This window comes from Candoia aspera, chromosome 1 (genome assembly GCF_035149785.1).
Source record: "Candoia aspera isolate rCanAsp1 chromosome 1, rCanAsp1.hap2, whole genome shotgun sequence".
Taxonomy (NCBI): Eukaryota; Metazoa; Chordata; class Lepidosauria; order Squamata; family Boidae; genus Candoia; species Candoia aspera.
Genome location: NC_086153.1, coordinates 272,935,354 through 272,954,041, shown reverse-complemented (window position 1 = coordinate 272,954,041; position 18,688 = coordinate 272,935,354). Strand labels below are relative to the sequence as shown.

Genomic DNA, 18,688 nt, shown 5'->3' with positions numbered 1-18,688 from the left:
GGATTGGAGTGTGAATCATTTTGTTTGGGCTAGACGCTCCTTCAGCAAAGGATCGTTACCTTGTCGTGGTGCTGGACGTGAGCACCTCAATGATGCCATGAGCTAAACCGTGAAGGGCCACCCAAGACGGGAAGGTCATGACAGAGAGGTCAGACTAAATGCGATCCCTGGGGAAGTAATGGCAACCCACCCCAGTATTCTTGCTGTGAAAACTAAATGGATCAGTACAACAAGAGATATGTCGGTATACCATCGGAAGATGAGACCCCCAGGTCGGAAGATGGTCAAAATGCTACTGGGGAGGAACAGAGGATGAGTTCAACTAGCCCCAGACGTGATGACACAGCTAGCTCAAAGCCGAAAGGACGGCTAGCGGCCGACGGTGCTGGTGGTGAACGGCAAATCCGATGTTCTAAGGATCAACACACCACTGGAACCTGGAATGTAAGATCTATGAGCCAGGGCAAATTGGATGTGGTTATTGGGGAGATGTCAAGATTAAAGATAGACATTTTGGGCATCAGTGAACTGAAATGGACTGGAATGGGTCACTTCACATCAAATGACCACCAGATCTACTACTGTGGACAAGAGGACCACAGAAGAAATGGAGTAGCCTTCATAATTAATAGTAAAGTGGCTAAAGCAGTGCTTGGATACAATCCAAAAAACAATAGAATGATCTCAATTTGAATTCAGGGCAAGCCATCTAACATCACAGTGATCCAAATATACGCCCCAACCACAGATGCTGAAGAAGCTGAAGTAGAGCAGTTCTATGAGGATCTGCAGCACCTACTGGACAGCATGCCTAAAAGAGATGTCATTTTCATCACGGGAGACTGGAATGCTAAGGTGGGCAGTCAAATGACACCTGGAATTACAGGTAAGCATGGCCTGGGAGAACAAAATGAAGCAGGACATAGGCTGATAGAATTTTGCCAAGACAACTCACTCTGCATAACAAACACTCTCTTCCAACAACCTAAGAGACGGCTTTATACATGGACTTCACCAGATGGACAACACCGAAATCAGACTGACTACATCCTTTGCAGCCAAAGGTGGCGGACATCTACACAGTCGGTAAAAACAAGACCTGGAGCTGACTGTAGTTCTGATCACGAACTTCTTCTTGCACAATTTAGGATCAGACTAAACTGATTAGGGAAGACCCACAGATCAGCTAGATATGAGCTCACTAATATTCCTAAGGAATATGCAGTGGAGGTGAAGAATCGATTTAAGGGACTGGACTTAGTAGATAGGGTCCCGGAAGAACTCTGGACAGAAGTTCGCAACATTGTTCAGGAGGCGGCAACAAAATACATCCCAAAGAAAGAGAAAACCAAGAAGGCAAAATGGCTGTCTGCTGAGACAGTAGAAGTAGCCCAAGAAAGAAGGAAAGCAAAAGGCAACAGTGATAGGGGGAGATATGCCCAATTAAATGCAAAATTCCAGAGGTTAGCCAGAAGAGATAAGGAATTATTTTTAAACAAGCAATGCGCGGAAGTGGAAGAAGACAATAGAATAGGAAGGACAAGAGACCTCTTCCAGAAAATTAGAAACATTGGAGGTAAATTCCAGGCAAAAATGGGTATGATCAAAAACAAAGATGGCAAGGACCTAACAGAAGAAGGAGAGATCCAGAAAAGGTGGCAAGAATATACGGAAGACCTGTATAGGAAGGATTACAATATCGGGGATAGCTTTGACGGTGTGGTCAGTGAGCTAGAGCCAGACATCCTGAAGAGTGAGGTTGAATGGGCCTTAAGAAGCATTGCTAACAACAAGGCAGCAGGAGACGACGGCATCCCAGCTGAACTGTTCAAAATCTTGCAAGATGATGCTGTCAAGGTAATGCATGCTATATGCCAGCAAATTTGGAAAACACAAGAATGGCCATCAGACTGGAAAAAATAAACTTATATCCCCATACCAAAAAAGGGAAACACTAAAGAATGTTCAAACAATCGAACGGTGGCACTCATTTCACATGCCAGTAAGGCAATGCTCAAGATCCTGCAAGGTAGACTTCAGCAATTCATGGAGTGAGAATTGCCAGATGTACAAGCTGGGTTTAGAAAAGGCAGAGGAACTAGGGACCAAATTGCCAATATCCGCTGGATCATGGAAAAAGCCAGGGAGTTTCAGAAAAACATCTATTTCTGTTTTATTGACTATTCTAAAGCCTTTGACTGTGTGGACCATAACAAACTGTGGCGAGTTCTTAGTGGTATGGGGATACCAAGTCATCTTGTCTGCCTCCTGAAGAATCTGTATAACGACCAAGTAGCAACAGTAAGAACAGAACACGGAACAACGGACTGGTTTACGATTGGGAAAGGTGTACGGCAGGGCTGTATACTCCCACCCTATCTATTCAACTTGTACGCAGAACACATCATGCGACGTGCTGGGCTTGAGGAATCCAAGGCTGGAGTTAAAATTGCTGGAAGAAACATTAACAATCTCAGATATACAGATGATACCACTTTGATGGCTGAAAGCGAAGAGGAACTGAGGAGCCTTATGATGAAGGTGAAAGAAGAAAGTGCAAAAGCTGGCTTGCAGCTAAACCTCAAAAAAACCAAGATTATGGCAACCAGCTTGATTGATACCTGGCAAATAGAGGGAGAAAATGTAGAAGCAGTGAAAGACTTTGAATTTCTAGATGCGAAGATTACTGCAGATGCTGACTGCAGTCAGGAAATCAGAAGACGCTTAATCCTTGGGAGAAGAGCAATGACAAATCTCGATAAAATAGTCAAGAACAGAGACATCACACTGACAACAAAGGTCCGCATAGTTAAAGCAATGGTGTTCCCCATAGTAACATATGGCTGCGAGAGCTGGATCATAAGGAAGGCTGAGAGAAGGAAGATAGATGCTTTGGAACTGTGGTGTTGGAGGAAAATTCTGAGAGTGCCTCGGACTGCAAGAAGATCAAACCAGTCCATCCTCCAGGAAATAAAGCCAGACTGCTCACTTGAGGGAATGATATTCAAGGCAAAACTGAAATACTTTGGCCACATAATGAGAAGACAGGACACCCTGGAGAAGATGCTGATGCTAGGGAGAGTGGAAGGCAAAAGGAAGAGGGGCCGACCAAGGGCAAGGTAGATGGATGATATTCTAGAGGTGACGGACTCGTCCCTGGGGGAGCTGGGGGTGTTGACGACCGACAGGAAGCTCTGGCGTGGGCTGGTCCATGAAGTCACGAAGACTCAGAAGCGACTAAATGAATAAACAACAGACACTCCTTGCCCCAACGTCATCAGGAGAGAAACCATTCCAGCCATCTGCTGACATGGGAAGGAGGGGCACGTACCTAAGGGGGAAGTGGTGGGTGGGAATTTGAAGTCTCTGTGGTTTTAAATGTAGAAATGTGCAGGAAATGCCATTCGCAACTTTTTCTATGTACTGAACGCTTCGCTTCATTACATAGATTTCTAAGCAACAGCTTATGAGTCTTAATTCAGTGAAAGCTTGAGTGTTCCAGTCATAACATAGAGTGTGGCAGCAGCCATAAATATGATTATATGAATATCTGTATATACTTCTAAATCTCCAAAGCTCTGCGTTTCAAAATAAACAAACATGACAATGGGTAGCAAGTCAGGGTTTTAGACTAAAAAAAAAGGATGTGTGAGGGATACTAAACTCTGCTTCCAGCCATGATTTATCCCCATACTGTCTATGGGTGGCTGAGGAATTCTGGGAGTTGAAGTCCACACATCTTAAAGTTGTTAAGGTTGAGAAACCCTGCTGTAGAGCTTCACGACTAGAAGTTGGCTTTCCCCCCCACCCCCAAAAAAATCCATTCGAGAGGACAGATTACAGGAAGATGTGGTAATTACAGAGAAGTCATCTGTATTGGTCTTCTACTTGAAGAAAATCAACCCTTCCCTCCCACTTCTGCTTTAGGTATTTAAATATCAGAACTGTTGGTAACATATTGTATGTAGCTTAGCCTATGCAAAGTTGGTCCTAAATATGGGGAAGAGGGTGATGAAACCATGTTCTCTTTTCAGGATCACTTTACCTCTACTTCAAGTTTGACATTAAAGCTAAAATTAGGAGTGGTAGAACTTTGGGGGAGGGAGGGTTATGGAAGAAGGTAGCCTATTATATTGGTAATGGAGGATTTTTCTCTTGCTTCATCTTGGAATTCAGAGTTGTGTAAAATGTCTGCAAAGCAATCATTTGGGCTTCATACATAGCAATAACTCTGTTTTAAAGTTACACGTGATAAAGTTCCCAGCTTAGACATGTACAATGAGCAGCAGTGAGTTCTGAACCATTCAGAAGTTAGAAATGGTCCTTTCTCAGGGGTGATTAGGAAAACGGTCTACAGTAGTAGACATATGCTTTGAGAATACCTGTGCAGATATAAAATACTGTGCTATTCCATTATGCTAAGGATCCTATAATGGAGAGAGAGAGAGAGAGAGAGAGAGTTAACTGTGAAATAAGTAGGACAAGTTAGGTTCTAATGTGCTAGGATGGAGAAAGTCCATCCATGAGTCAGAAACGACTTGATGGCACATAATCAATCAAAAATGTGCTAGTAATGCAAGATCATGAATGTTGTCTTTGAGACCTAAATCATGGCCTCTTGAGGTTATGGAGTGCCTTTGGAGTGCCAGGAGTCATGCTTATAAGACAGCAAGGTATCAAAGGGTAAGAGAAACACCAATTCTGTCTGAGACAGATGGTGAGCTCCATCCATGCAGAGTCAGCAGTAAGACGGAGACAGTTCCAGATCCCAGACCAAAATTTGTCTCAAGAGGTCTGAAGAAATTCACAGTAAGTTTCCTCCTTGATGGAAAAGGAGCTAATTTAGAGGCAACAGTACTGAGAAAGGTTTCCCTTGCAAACAGTAGACCAGTGTTTCTCAACCTTGGCAACTTTAAGATGTGTGGACTTCAACTCCCACAATTCCCCAGCCAGCACACACATCTTAAAATTGCCAAGGTTGAGAAGCACTGCACTAGACAGATAGAAGTCCAGCTGCAATGCTAAAGAGGCCTTCCTACTCTCAAGTAAACAAGAGATGACTGCTATTCTGGCATAAATGGTTTTGTCAATATCACTGATAAATCATGATTTAGTCAAATAAATGAAATGTTCATACCTTTGGTGTTCAAGATATCTGCAACACAAACCACACTTGTTTCTCATTCTTTATCAAATGCCAACCCTACAGTTAGCTGGCAGCTGGTAACTACCTGAAACAAATATTAGGGCAAAATTATCAATCCCCACCCTGGCAAACTTCTTGAGTTCATGTGTGGCTGATCCCAGGTTTTAGAACTTCCCACTCTCTTGCTGAAAAGCAGAGCTTTGTTATTCATGCAGATCTTTGATGCAAATAAGCTGATTTGACACTGAGTTGGCTGTTTTATTGATGTTCTAATTATTGTACCTTTGTCCTTTTAACCAATTTATTTTAATTTTATTTTACATAGCATGGGACAGGGACTGGGATATTAGAGGGATCACCTCTCCTTGGTTACATCTACCTGTGGTATCAGATCCAGCAGGAGAGGCATGTTACAGGTCCCACCTACTAAGGGATACCATCTTACTTGACTCAGGAAGAGAGCCTTTTCTGCCATGGCACCCACCCTTGGGAACATCATTCCCCCAGAACTTAGACTGGCCCCTACCCTTCTGGTCTTTAGGAAGGGCCTGAAGACATGGCTGTGTCACTGTGCCTGGGAGTCTGGCAGTAGAGGTGAGACTTGGCAATGGTTATTTTAAACGGGATGTACGGCTTGTACTTACCTGCTGCTGTTGATTATGTTTTATGTTTTATTGAATTTTTAATAGTGGTTTCAGTATAGTTGTATGTTGTGATGTTTGACTCCCAAGCTGGGAGAGTGGCTCTAACAGATCCCAGGAACAACTTCAGAGCTCTGTGTCCAGAAGAGTGCAATGCTAGGAACAGCTAAGATACTGCACAGAACCCTCAAACTCCCAGGCCTCTGGTAGAGGACCCGAGGTTGAGGAAGACACATACCACCCATAAGGGTGAGAAGGGAATTTTTTTTATATTGTTTCTGTTGTTTTTTTAAATTGTTATGAGCTGCCCAGAGTCACACTTGTGAGATTAGTTATACAAGTTATACAGATTTTATACATATTGTACGTACATACATACATACGTACATTATTGTTAAGCTCCTTTACCACCAGTCACTAGTGGGCAAACAGGAAATTAACCAATGATTGATTCACCCTGTTGGGGGAGACACCAAAACTGCTTGCTTTGCACAGCCTCCACTTAGTCTGCTATCCTCAGCTGCAGTGGAAGATGTTGTTCAGTCATCAGTATTGAAGTAAACTTCAGTCATCAGTCCCATTTGCTTTTGTTAGTGCAATTTGGGTGTGGTAGGGAGGATACTTTGTCTCAGCTGGCAGAATATCTTGAGACACTCCTGCCTTCGTGTGCTGCATTAGAGAGAAAGGCACCATCACTGTTAAACCAATACATCACTTTTATGTATATGCAAACCCTGATCCAGTTCTGTAAGAAGGCAGAGTACAAAGAGCCACAGCAAAAGAGGAAATGTGGGAGAGACTCATAATGAGAAACTTGAGAGCAGATCTTAGCCTGGGATAAACAGACCTCCTGATTTGCACAGCATTTTGGCCGGCCACTGTTTCTTAAGACAGGACAGCATGAGTCAGCGGCGGACCTTTGAATGAAGGCCACATTCCAAAGTCAGAAGAGCAGAAGAACAGCAACAGTAAAGCAGTCAGTGGGTGGGAAGTGCTTGAACTTTCCTTCGTCCATCACTTTTTCCCAAACAGCTCTTACCATTATCTATCTGCTTTGCCCCCAGACTGGAAGTTAGTCCAGCTAGGGAAAAGTGTGTCATTAAAAAAAGGGTGGGTGGGCAGAAATGATGGGTCAGAAAGAGTTCAGCCTTTATCATAAGACAAATGCCTCTCCTTAAAACATTTATCTGCCAAGTATAATTGTATGTAAGAATGAATAAATTAAAAATGGAAAATTACCATACAAGATTAAACTGTATTTGAATCTTCTGAAGTTCTTTCAACTTCCCAGTCTTAGCCGTTGCCCTGGGATTTCCTAGTAGTCTCTCTTCCAAGGACTGACCAGGTTAAATCCTGCCTAGATTTTTCAAGACCAACCAAGGTCAGGTATGTGCTGCCACTTGAACAGGACAAATAAGTTAATAGTTTCACATGAAATTTAAATTAGATAAAAGAGCGATTAGTTAAAACATATTACATTCAAAATATGCAATTTTATATAAATACACAAACTATAAATCAGCAGAAGAAAAACCCATCAGCTCAGTGCATTAAATGTGTTTGAATAGAAAGACATTCAACAAGAGGGCTTCATGCAGTAGGGAATTCCATAATTTGTAATTGGTGGGTCAGAATAAAAAGTTTCTCATGAAGATCTCAACACACAGCAAGTTCATATACAAGAAGATTATCTATCATGTAGCCGACACTAAATAGTTAAGGTCTTTAACAATATAATTTTTATGTCCAGAAGGAGACTGGCAGACAAGGTATCTATTGTAACCTGTAAGCTCCTTAAATGGTCCCAGTAAACAATCTAACTGCAGCCTTCTGAGCCATACGAGTTTCCAAGCAGACTCAAGGAAAACTTCATACTGCAGGTGTTCACATGAGACGTGACTAATGTATGGGTTACCATAACTAGATTTGACAGATAGGGACCAACCATAGCTAAGCAAAATCACTTCCAGACACAGTTGTAGTAGAGAATCCAGGAGAACTCCAAAAGTACAAACTTGATTTTTAAAGCGTATGCAATTTAATCCAGGAGAGAGTGAACTCTGATTCCCTGATTTAGTCTTTCTATTACCTAAGGGTACTTCTCCATAGTCCAACTGATGTCTCAGTTGGTTCACCTTACCCAGTGCATTATTGATACTAATTATTAACACCAGTCATCCTCATGGTTTGCCAAAGCCTCTTGATGTAGAAATTCAGGTTGGTTTCTGAATCTGAATAAATAATAAGCCACTTTTACCATATTTTCTATGTCTGGTAAAGATGTTGTGTTAATACATTAATAACTGTGGAGTCACTCAAGGCCCAAATGACCAGGCTCAAATTATCCTAATTTGGACACATTATGCAAAGGCCTTTTTTTGTTGTTTATTCGTTCAGTCGCTTCCGACTCTTCGTGGCTTCATGGACCAGCCCACGCCAGAGCTTCCTGTCGGTCGTTGCCACCCCCAGCTCCCCCAAGGTCGAGTCCATCACCTCTAGAATATCATCCAGCCATCTTGTCCTTAGTCGGCCCCTCTTCCTTTTGCCCTCCACTCTCCCTAGCATCGGCATCTTCTCCAGGGTGCCTTGTCTTCTCCTCTTTTTCTCTTTCTTTCCTCTTTTCCCAGTGTTAGAACCTTTTCCAGAGAACTAGGCCTTTGCATTGTTTGGCCATATAACGCAAAGGCCTATTTCTCTGGAAAAGGCTCTAACGCTGGGAAAGATGGAAGGAAAGAGAAGAAGAGGACAACCAGCAGTACAGTGGAGGGACTAGTTATAGTGATAATGGGTGCACCATTGGAAGACCTGAAGGACCAGTTTAGGGAATTGTTGACACCAGATTGATGGCACATAATCAATCAAAGAAAAAACTGCTGGGTAAAACAGATCATAGACTATTATTGTAGCATATAACAAATTGCTTTTGATTTTCTTTCTCTTTGCTTTTAAAATATGTTTTCTATAATGTTTGGCCAACAAAAAATACCTGTCCAAAGCCCCTTAGATTCTTTGGATGTACAGTTTGCCTGAGGACAAAGTTTCTGTATGTGTAGGGCTATGACAAAAGAAAGAATAATTGTGTTGTAATTATTAATCACTGAATACACAACCAAGGAGTATGACAACAAATAAAAGCTTCCTCAGCTACATAATTAACAGGAATTCCACCCTTGTAGAAGAGAAGCCATCAGAATTATAAATACACAGTCTTGGTTTTCTTTTTTGTGCTTGGACCTCCTAGTCTCTTACCACCTCTTACAATGAAACAAACTATTTCCCTTTTTTTCACTGACCACACACATCATTTAGGGAAATTCCTGTGTATAATGTACAAATTCTGATTCAGTTTTACCCCATAAGGATTTAACTCATTCTGGGCATTGCTACAAGCTAATCCAATCCAGCACGCTAAACATATTGCAACTTCCTTCTTGTTTTATTGTTGACTGATTTAACACAAACTCACTCTGTAGCTCACTCTCTTTTCCCAAAGTTTTCTACCCATATGCAGCAGTGGGATCATGTACCTGTGTAAGCTAGTCTTGGTGATCGTTCCAGTCCACAAGCTGTAGAATATTGATCACAGTGTATCTGGTTCAGATTATGTGTCCTTTGTGCTATTATGAGAAATAGCCCTGCAACGTACTGTGACTCTCTGTGTACATTAATGGCATTACACATATACTAAGCATAACTGTGAGAGCCAGTTTGCTCTAGTGGTTAAGGCACCAGGCTAGAAACTGGGAGACCAGGAGTTCTAGTCCCACTTTAGGCACCAAACCAGCTGGGTGACCTTGGACCAGTCACTTTTGCTCAGCACTAGGAAGAAGGCAATGGCAAACCACTTCTGAAAAACCTTGTCCAGGCGGTCTCCAAGAATTGGACATGATTGAACAGGGGAAAAAAAAGCATAATTGCTTACAGCAATGATCCATGATATTCGGGTCCCTGTCCTGACTGGCAATTGATTTACTTCAAAACAGGTGATGGGATACAATCCATTACCACAGCTGTGGGCCAGAGGCTAACTTAGGAGGCTCTGGGCCATCTGCATGACATAGGAGAATGATTCACAAATACTGGTTGAAGGCCTGCCTCTCCCACCCTCCATCAGCTAGCTGCCTGAGACAATTGCTTCTCTTTGCCTAATGGTAAGGCTGACCCTGTTTTCTTAAAACAGTTGATGTTGATTTTGCCAGCCAGGAAGAGTGGAGTAAGGAGTTAAATATGATATGCCCTTTGATATCTTTCTTTCAAATGTATTCCATTTTTTCTGCTATTCTCTTCTTGATGTATTGTTCCGAGTTATAGATGGATATTGGTGTCTACACCCACCACAACCATGTAATAATAGTATTATTCCTTGCATTGCATTCTCAAGCAATCACATATTTACCTTTCATTCCATATTGATTCTTGTGCTGTTTCTTATTCTTTGTACAACTTTTCAAATTTAGGGATGAGTGCTAGTCATTAAATTTATTGAAATATATCTTCATTCCATCATATACTTAGTTTTAAATAGCATACAGAAGCTGAACTGGATTAAAAAAAACTATTGTAAGGCAATGTATGATATTAGCTCTTTCTCCCAGCTACATACAGAATATTTTAAAGAAAAGATTACCATAGAAACAACAAATACTACAGATGTATTTATTGTATTAATCATTAATGCAGGAAGAGATCAAAATGCATCATCTCACAGAAGCAGCAGCCCACATCCCAAAAGTCTGCTAAAATATGTGAGCCTTGCATTTCTTCCTGAAAATAAATTACAACATGGCATTTCTATAGATCAAGAACTTTAGACCATAAAGTATCATAAGCACACGCAGTGCTAGCAACCAAGCAAGCATCAACCGTAAAAAATAGAAGAATGTATATTTCACAGATGTTTCCTGTAGGGTCAGTAAGCCAGTGTTCTCTACGTCCAGATACTAGCAAAACAGTAAGTAGAAGCTGAGGTGGGGAAATGAGGCATATCTATATTACAGACTTAAACTGGTTTAACAGTCATTTCCCTGTTCAAAAAGAACCCTGAGAGTGGGCCAATGGAATAACAAACTCTCAGGATACTAATTAAATAATGAGTAAGCCTGAATCATAAACACACAGCACTATTGGAAAGCAGTATTTAGAGCATCAGAACCAACTTATTGCTCAGGGCAGGAATCCAAATTAAAACATTTCAAACAGATGGCTGTGTAGCCTCCACCTAACATCTCCAATGAAGGAGAGTGTAATTGGTTCCAGTAAAAGTGCTTTTACTATTAAAGTTTTCATAAGATAGAATCTATCTTCCTCCTGACTTAAATCCATTATTCCATGTCAGCCCTCTGGGATGAGAGAGAATAGCTCTTGACCTTCTTTTATGTGACATCCTTTTAGAGATTCAAAGAATGCTATCATCAAAAAGTTCTCCTTTTATGTGACATCCTTTTAGAGATTCAAAGAATACTATCATCAAAAAGTTTCAGGCCATCTGAGAACCATAATGGGGTTTTAATACATTAGAATTGTTGAATTGATAAGGTACTAGTAATCTGACTCAGATTACTGCAGCTCACAAATGTTTATGCCTTTTTTTAAAAAGAAAAAGGTGGTTAAAAACAGGTGCTACCAAACTCCTTCCCATTTTTTGCCACTGGAGACTAACATGGCTCTCCTCCTACAATATTTAAAAAGCAACAAACGAAAACCTCAGAAACAGACTCCTATCTTCCCCGCAGCCAGGTTTTTAATTACTTCAGAATTTCAGCTTTCAGTTACCACCTTGTTATTCCCTTCTCAGTTTCTCCCCTAATCTCTTCTCATGCATTCATTTAATTTACATTGCTAATAAGAAACGATTTATAATGGAATGCATTAATGTTGTCAAGAGGTCAAAACACCGAACTCTTCTTTCTATTACCTGGGGATTGGAGATCTGATGCTGCTTGAGGGAAGAATGTGTGAATATAACATCCCCTTAGTAGCCCTGCCACTACTTTCCCAATCCAGTGTGCTCCAGATATGTTGACCTATAACTGCCATCATTTCCAGCCACTCTGGACATTGATTGGAACTGTAGTCCAACACATCAGGGGAGCTTCAAGTAAGGGAAAGGTATCATCAACAAATGATAGCTGCCAGCTTCTTACAAGGCCCTGATTCATGTGCCCGGATGACCATGGTCTGCTGAATAAACTACAAGTGGCTGAACCTATATTGCATGCTAAGCCATAAAGCATGGCTCAATTCACCCAATATGCAATGCTGCATGGGTGTCTGGGATGTATGTGTCAAAATCTGCAAAGGTGGTGGATGGGATGTCATGATCAAAGTCCTGCCTCTTTAGTACATAAGTATGACATTGACACACACATACAAAAGGGGCAGGCTTGGACTTTGATAATGTGCCTACCATTTTGCAGATTTGATACCCCTCCCCCCACCACGGGTGCCACTACTGCAAATGGACAAATCACGATCTGAATTAGCTCAGGGCAAGAATCCACTCAATTAGTTCATAGGGCATCTTCCCAGGTGCTCAGGTAGGAGTCTGTCTGTCTGTATTTATTTATTTAATAAGGTTGCCAAATTAATGGAGCTTATTTTTGAGTAAACATACACAAGATTGTACTATCAGTGTTGTGTCTGTTTTCTAATACCTCCCTCCAACCTCCCAAAATCCTTTTTTCTGCAATTTATTAGTTTCAAAATTCTGGATGTATTATTATTTCAAGGTAGGATTTCCATTAGCAGAAGAAAACAAATCTTTGTTATGTTTGAAACCAGAACTTTTCTTTGCTGGGATTAATGGATAGACAATTAGAAAAGAGTCATGGAAGACAATTTTTATATAACTGCTGCAAGATTACTATAGGTGCAAAAATGGAAAGACTTTGAAATACTTACAACAGAGGAACAGATGGTGAAGATGACACAACTAGCAGAGATGGCAAAATTGACTTGTTTGATTATACAAAGATCAACGACTACATTTTTTAGTGACTGGAAACCCCTTATGGACTTTTTGCTGAAAAAAGAGAAAAAAGAACTTGTGATTTATGGGTGTGATGATTAGAAAGGGCAGGTTAGGGAAATAAGGAAACTATTGTGTACCCTTAGAGGGAGAGGGTAAAATATAAATGCACTTATAACAGCTGTTAGGATCAGAATAAGATCTCTTTCTTCTATCTTCTTTTCTCACTATGCACTATTTTGCTTTATCTACTCCTTTTTTTCAATATTTGTATGGTATTTAGCTTGTTAAAATTTCTTTAATAATATATGTATGTATGTATGTATGTATGTATGTAATCTTTGTTAACTTAATTCTAAATAGGCATGATAAAAGAAGCTTTTACTTAGGTAAAGAATTTAAATATAATTTTTGAAATAATATGCAAATAGTTTCAGTTAAAGGTTAAGTTTGTGCAAATAGTTTCAGTTAAAAAGAACTGAAGATGGCTTACAGCACCTTGTATTGTACATACGATTTCTCAACTGTAGCAACTGTGGACCACTTACATGACAGAAAATCTCAAAAATAAGATTTGCAACAACTTGGAAAACCTCTGGTATTGTGATTATTGCTATTATTGTTATATTCATCTTCAGAAAATGAATCTAAGATTTCCAGATCATAACACCAATCTATAAGGCAAAATGTTGTATTGTCCAGAGAATATTTTTATTGCATTACATACAAGACACAAAAGAGCAGTCAGATTAGTGACATTTTATGCGGTTTGCTTGGGAGGAAAAAGAAGACACCTAGAACAGGCTTTGAGGGAAAATAACCTCTGTTTGATGTGGCTGGAAGGCAGGAGAAGAAAATATCATCTTCTACCTTCTGAAGTGGTGTTTGCTTCTGATGAATCTCTTCCCTTAAAGCATGCATAACACAAGATCATAATTCAGCCTTTTTCCAGCTGCTGGCTGGGAATTCTGGGAGTTGTATTTCAACTCATCTCGTGAATAACAGATGGGGAAGGTTATCATGCCTTGATAAAAAACTATTGACAGTCTTAAAAAATTCAGGGATAATGATTTGGGATCTGAACGTGATGAATATTGTTAGAAAGCTTAATGGTATAGACTACTTTTTAAATCTATTTAGCAAAGTAATCAAGGATTGATAATGAAGGTAATTCATAAGTTTTATACTCTGCATGGTATATATTGATGCCAATGCTTGGTTAGCTAGTCCTTTTGACTGACAGTTTTTAAAAGCATTTTTGTCATTTACATACCATGGTAATTTGTATGGACTGCCAAGAGTTTACTGTAATAAAACAATATTAAAATCAAGATAAAAATGTGATGATAATAACAACATCAATACATTACAGTAATACAGGTGGCACACAGATGGTATTACCCTGAATACACTCTGAAAAGGCTTTGTTTTTACTAATTTCCAGAAGGCCATTAGGATAGATGCTGGGCTGATCTTGGGGAAGGCTGTTCATAGCATAGGGGTCACAACTAAAAGCCATTGACTGTGAGCCCTGTCCCTTATCCTCATGGCAATGGGGACCATTGACAGATTTTGTAGAGAGCACCTACTGGACAGCGTGATTCCATGTGGAGAAGGCAGTCCTGAGGGTACCTAGAGCTAAACTATATAGAACTTTGTAGGTTAAAACCAGCACTTTGAATTGCACTCAGAAATCAATGGGCAACCAATATAGGCGCTACATGGCTATGACAAATTTATTTGGCAGCAAGTGAGTTCGTGGCTTTTGAACCAATTGCCGCTACTGTGTGGTCTTCAAAGGCAACCCATGCAGCCTGATTGTAAGATGATAAGCACATGAGTGACTGTTGCCAGGGCTTCTGTTCCAGGTAGGGCTTGTCAGCCTCACTAAGCAGACTAGACCAGGAAGTCAACTCCACAAGAAGCCTAAAATGTTTATTGAGATTTGCATGATTCTGTTACTATAGCCAGTCTGATTGTGCCGTACCTCCTCCACCTTCTTATACTCTAATGAATAAGGGAGGCATCAGCCTGAGCTGCTTCTGAATGTTAACTTGTTCTAGACTTAAAAAGTGTTTCAGCCCCTTTTGACTAAGTAATAGCTCTTGCATATTTCCATCAAAGTTATCTTCCTTACTCTCTACACTGCCACAACTAGCACAGGTCTCGATATGAAGGAGTCAGTAAGCCAAAGTAGGCAATTACACTTAAACGCATAGTGGAAGTATGCTCCAATTTCCCATCTCCTTTACATGAAAGTCATGCACAACAGTATGGGGGTCTTTATATGCACAGATTTTTTGGTCCTTGAGAATCCTGACAAATAGTATTGTCAGCTCTGGGAAGATAGGTAAGCAGTTTCACCTAGGGTTAGTGTTAGTGTTTTAGTGAGGTAAAAGACTTTAGAAGGACCAGCAACAAACACAGGCTATAATGGAATGTGAGAATGACTTTGGAAGACGGGGGAAAAGATGCTGCCTAGGAAATGATCAGATAAAAGAGGGATGAGCCCATAACTGGGTAATGAGCAGAGAAAGAAACTTAGAAAGGATCCGCCCTGATTAGGCGGTAAAAAGGGACGGTGGGAGATTTGTACTTTCAGACTTGCAAGATTCCGTTAATATAGCCTAACAATAAAGTAGAAGTAGCTCATCTGGTCATGTTTCCTGTCTGGTCTACTTGGGAGGCTGACATAGGCATAGTGGAAGAAAGAGGATATGGATGTGCCTTCACGCCCATCACTCATTTGTCCCATACTTTTGTAGACTGAATGTTCTCAAAGGCCTAGTAAGCCTGGCAGCTAAGGAAGTGAACCATGTGTATGTATATATCCACACAGATTTATTTATTTATTTAAAATATTTATGTAGCACTCATCTTGTACGAAACTCTGGGCAGCTCACAGCCAAAAAATAAAACAATATCTATCTACAATAAAAAATATTTAAACCAAAAATGTATATCTAGATACACACACACAAATCTGACAGGATTCCCAGCAGCTGGAACAACTTTTGTTTTGTTTTGTTTTTGTGCCTTTGAGTCAGTGCTGACTCCTGGCAAATCCCTGCAGTTTTCTTGGCAAGGTTTCAGAAGTGGTTTGCCATTGCCTGCTTCCTAGGGCTGAGAGGAAGTGGCCACCCAGCTCGCTTCGTGCTTAAGACAGGACTAGAACTCACAGTCTCCCAGTTTCTAACCTGGTACCTTAACTATTACATCAGACTAGCTACTAAATCATAAAGGTTCCACAGTAAATTAAGTAATAGACGATAATGATAAAACATCCACAGTAAGAATAATTTTTAAAAAACCAAATAATAAAATAACAAGCCTCAGCAAAAATAAGCACTGATTAATACAATCAAATCCCCCTATGTACTGCCCAGAGTGCTCATTTCAAATAGAAAAGTAGGATATAAGTCAAGTCAATGACTTAAATAATTGTAATAGTGTTTAATTGTGTTAATTAATTAACATTACTTTTATACTGAATAGAACCAAATAATAGAGTATTTAAAGGCCTAACCTCACTACAGATTTAAACTGAATTTTAACAGTTATTCCTTCATCTCAAGGAACTTTAGAGTTGTTCTGTGATGGGGAGTCATTATTTTGTATTGAAAATTCTCAGAACGTCATCAAGCTATCTATCCCATTATTTTGGAATCATGACAGTCAAAGTGCTATAATCCAAGTTATGCTGTTGTGTTAAAAGAGTCTGATTCATCTTGGTTACTATTACATACATTCTCCAAATGTATGCTGTCTGTAGTTTTCCTCAACAAGTCCTTCACATCAGAGAGATGATATGTTGAGGTGCTTCATGTTGCCTCACAACCTCAACTGCCCTTGCAATAGTGGAAGACGGGTTTGCCCATGCAGAGTGCCTGCACCAAAGCCTCTTCCAGCTAGTGCAAATGTGGGCCAAGGCTGTACAGACTGAGATAAAGTGGTGAGTTACATGAAGCACCTCCTCAAAGAACTGCATGGCCCACCCAACGTCATTCCGTTCCACAATGTTCTGTAATGGTTTCCAACTTATGGTCTCACGATTCCAGTGTTTCTTCTTCCCAAAGCTTGAGAGAAATTAATTTTCAACAGAGACAAAAGATGAGGAATATTTTAAAAATTACTTATCCATTAAACTTCTTTCTCGTTTCTTACTAAAAGATTAGACTGTATCTTGGCTAAAAGAAATCACTAGGATGGGGCTAAACTTTATGAATCGTTCCTAAATAAATTGTTATTAATGCAGCCAGGCATAGCTTATTTATTCCAGAATGAAATTTTAAAAATTCCAATTTCCTTTGCAGTCTGGAATTTGATCTGTTGAATCTATTTATTTGTTCTTGCCATATTCAAAATCATGAAATCTGCTGTTCACTTTGTAGCAGGCACCTGTCAATGGTTGATCAGCTTGGCGACACACTTCCTGTTATAATGCCACAGCTCCTTGAAATGAGATTTATGCAAACTTGACTTGCTCTTCTGATGTCACACTGGGCTGTAACAGTTTGAAGACTATCTATGCTCTACATCGCCTTGGAGAAATCAGGAACTAAAGATACATCTAAGGAAAGAGCTCACCTTAGAATTCTTGAGGGAAAGTATGAAAACTGATTAAGGTCTTTTTTTTATTCTGGGCTTAATCACTGCAAAGGGTCTTCAAGGAATCCCAGGAATTTTGTTTCACTTTTTAATTTTTTTCTTTTGTTTGATGTCTTTTCAAAAAGCCGGATAACTCAAATTAGAACATTAGTTCACGAAGAAGTTGGCTGAATGTTGCAGGCTTGCAAAATGGAAGGCTTTTCCCTCATTTCCCCTGTGAGTATGTGAATTAATTATAGTTTTGCCTTTCTGCCTTTGCCAACAGAGTTAATTTGCTATTGAAGACTGCCACATTTCTGGTCCTCATAATTCTTAAGGGTTTTGTGGTGGTGCCTATTGAATGGGAAGTTAGTATTTCCTCTCTCATGTTCTTTATCTTTCTCTGCTTTCACTGATAAGGCACCATATTATTTTAAGGCTTTAGTAAGTTGGTAGACTTTATTAAGAAAGCTGGCTTCATGGTTGAAATATACATTTATGGATTCATAATAGCTGGCTGTAACATGAAAGGTAACGGACATGTATGGCCAATCTATCCATTTAGCTCACAACTCATACAGTTTTCTCAGCAGTTCCAATGAAAAAGAAATGTAGCCAGAAACAGTTCAAAAGAAACTGATATTATTATTATTATTATTATTATTATTATTATTATTATTATATACACAACAATGCAGAATCACAGCTGCCAGTTCTTCAGCTGGTGTTGGCCTTCATTCACATCAAGTTCTTCCCAAGAACCTAGGATATCATAATGTATCAGCATTGTATATGTACAGATCCAAGCAGTGTGGCCTTTGTAATTAACAGATGGAAATTTTGTCAATGCGCAGATTTTCTAAGTACCATCCAAGGCTTTTTGGTATGGCACCCAGTGTGCCAATAATTACTGGAACCTCCACTGCCGGTTTATGCCATAATCTTTCAACTTTGATTTTCACATCTTGATTCTTTTTGATCTTCTCCAACTCTTTGTCTTCTATTCTACTATACCCTGGTATTTCCAGACTTTCTTCTTTTCAACCACAGTTAAATCTGGTATATTATGCACCTAGACTTTATCAGTTTGTATTCAGAAATCCCACAATATTTTAACCTGTTCATTTTTGACTACTTTTTCAACTATATGTTTCCAATAATAATAATAATAATAATTTTCCATTTAAAATCAAATTGTTTGTTTTGTGTACCAGCTCCACTCACACATGTTGCTATCTGTGAATGGCTGCCCTCAGTAATATTCAGCACGCTCAAGCAAATACCAGAGGTCAAAAATTTAGATCTGTCTATCTAGTATCCATGTAGAAATGACAATCCATGTAATTT

At 39.8% G+C, this 18,688-nt stretch overlaps 1 protein-coding gene across 4 annotated transcripts in view; it reads left to right on the top strand.

Moving 5' to 3' along the window:
* The first annotated feature begins 17,253 nt into the window (after nucleotides 1–17,253).
* The window catches only part of SPI1 (Spi-1 proto-oncogene), a 32,881-nt gene continuing 31,446 nt past the window's right edge, over nucleotides 17,254–18,688 (top strand). For 3 of the 4 annotated variants that reach the window (XM_063289737.1, XM_063289736.1, XM_063289734.1), the window contains exon 1: nucleotides 17,254–17,578. In XM_063289737.1, coding sequence (XP_063145807.1) covers nucleotides 17,534–17,578 — 45 coding nt within the window. In that variant the 5' untranslated portion in view covers nucleotides 17,254–17,533. The remainder of the gene's footprint in view (nucleotides 17,579–18,688) is intronic. The other variant, XM_063289735.1, reaches the window with a different exon arrangement.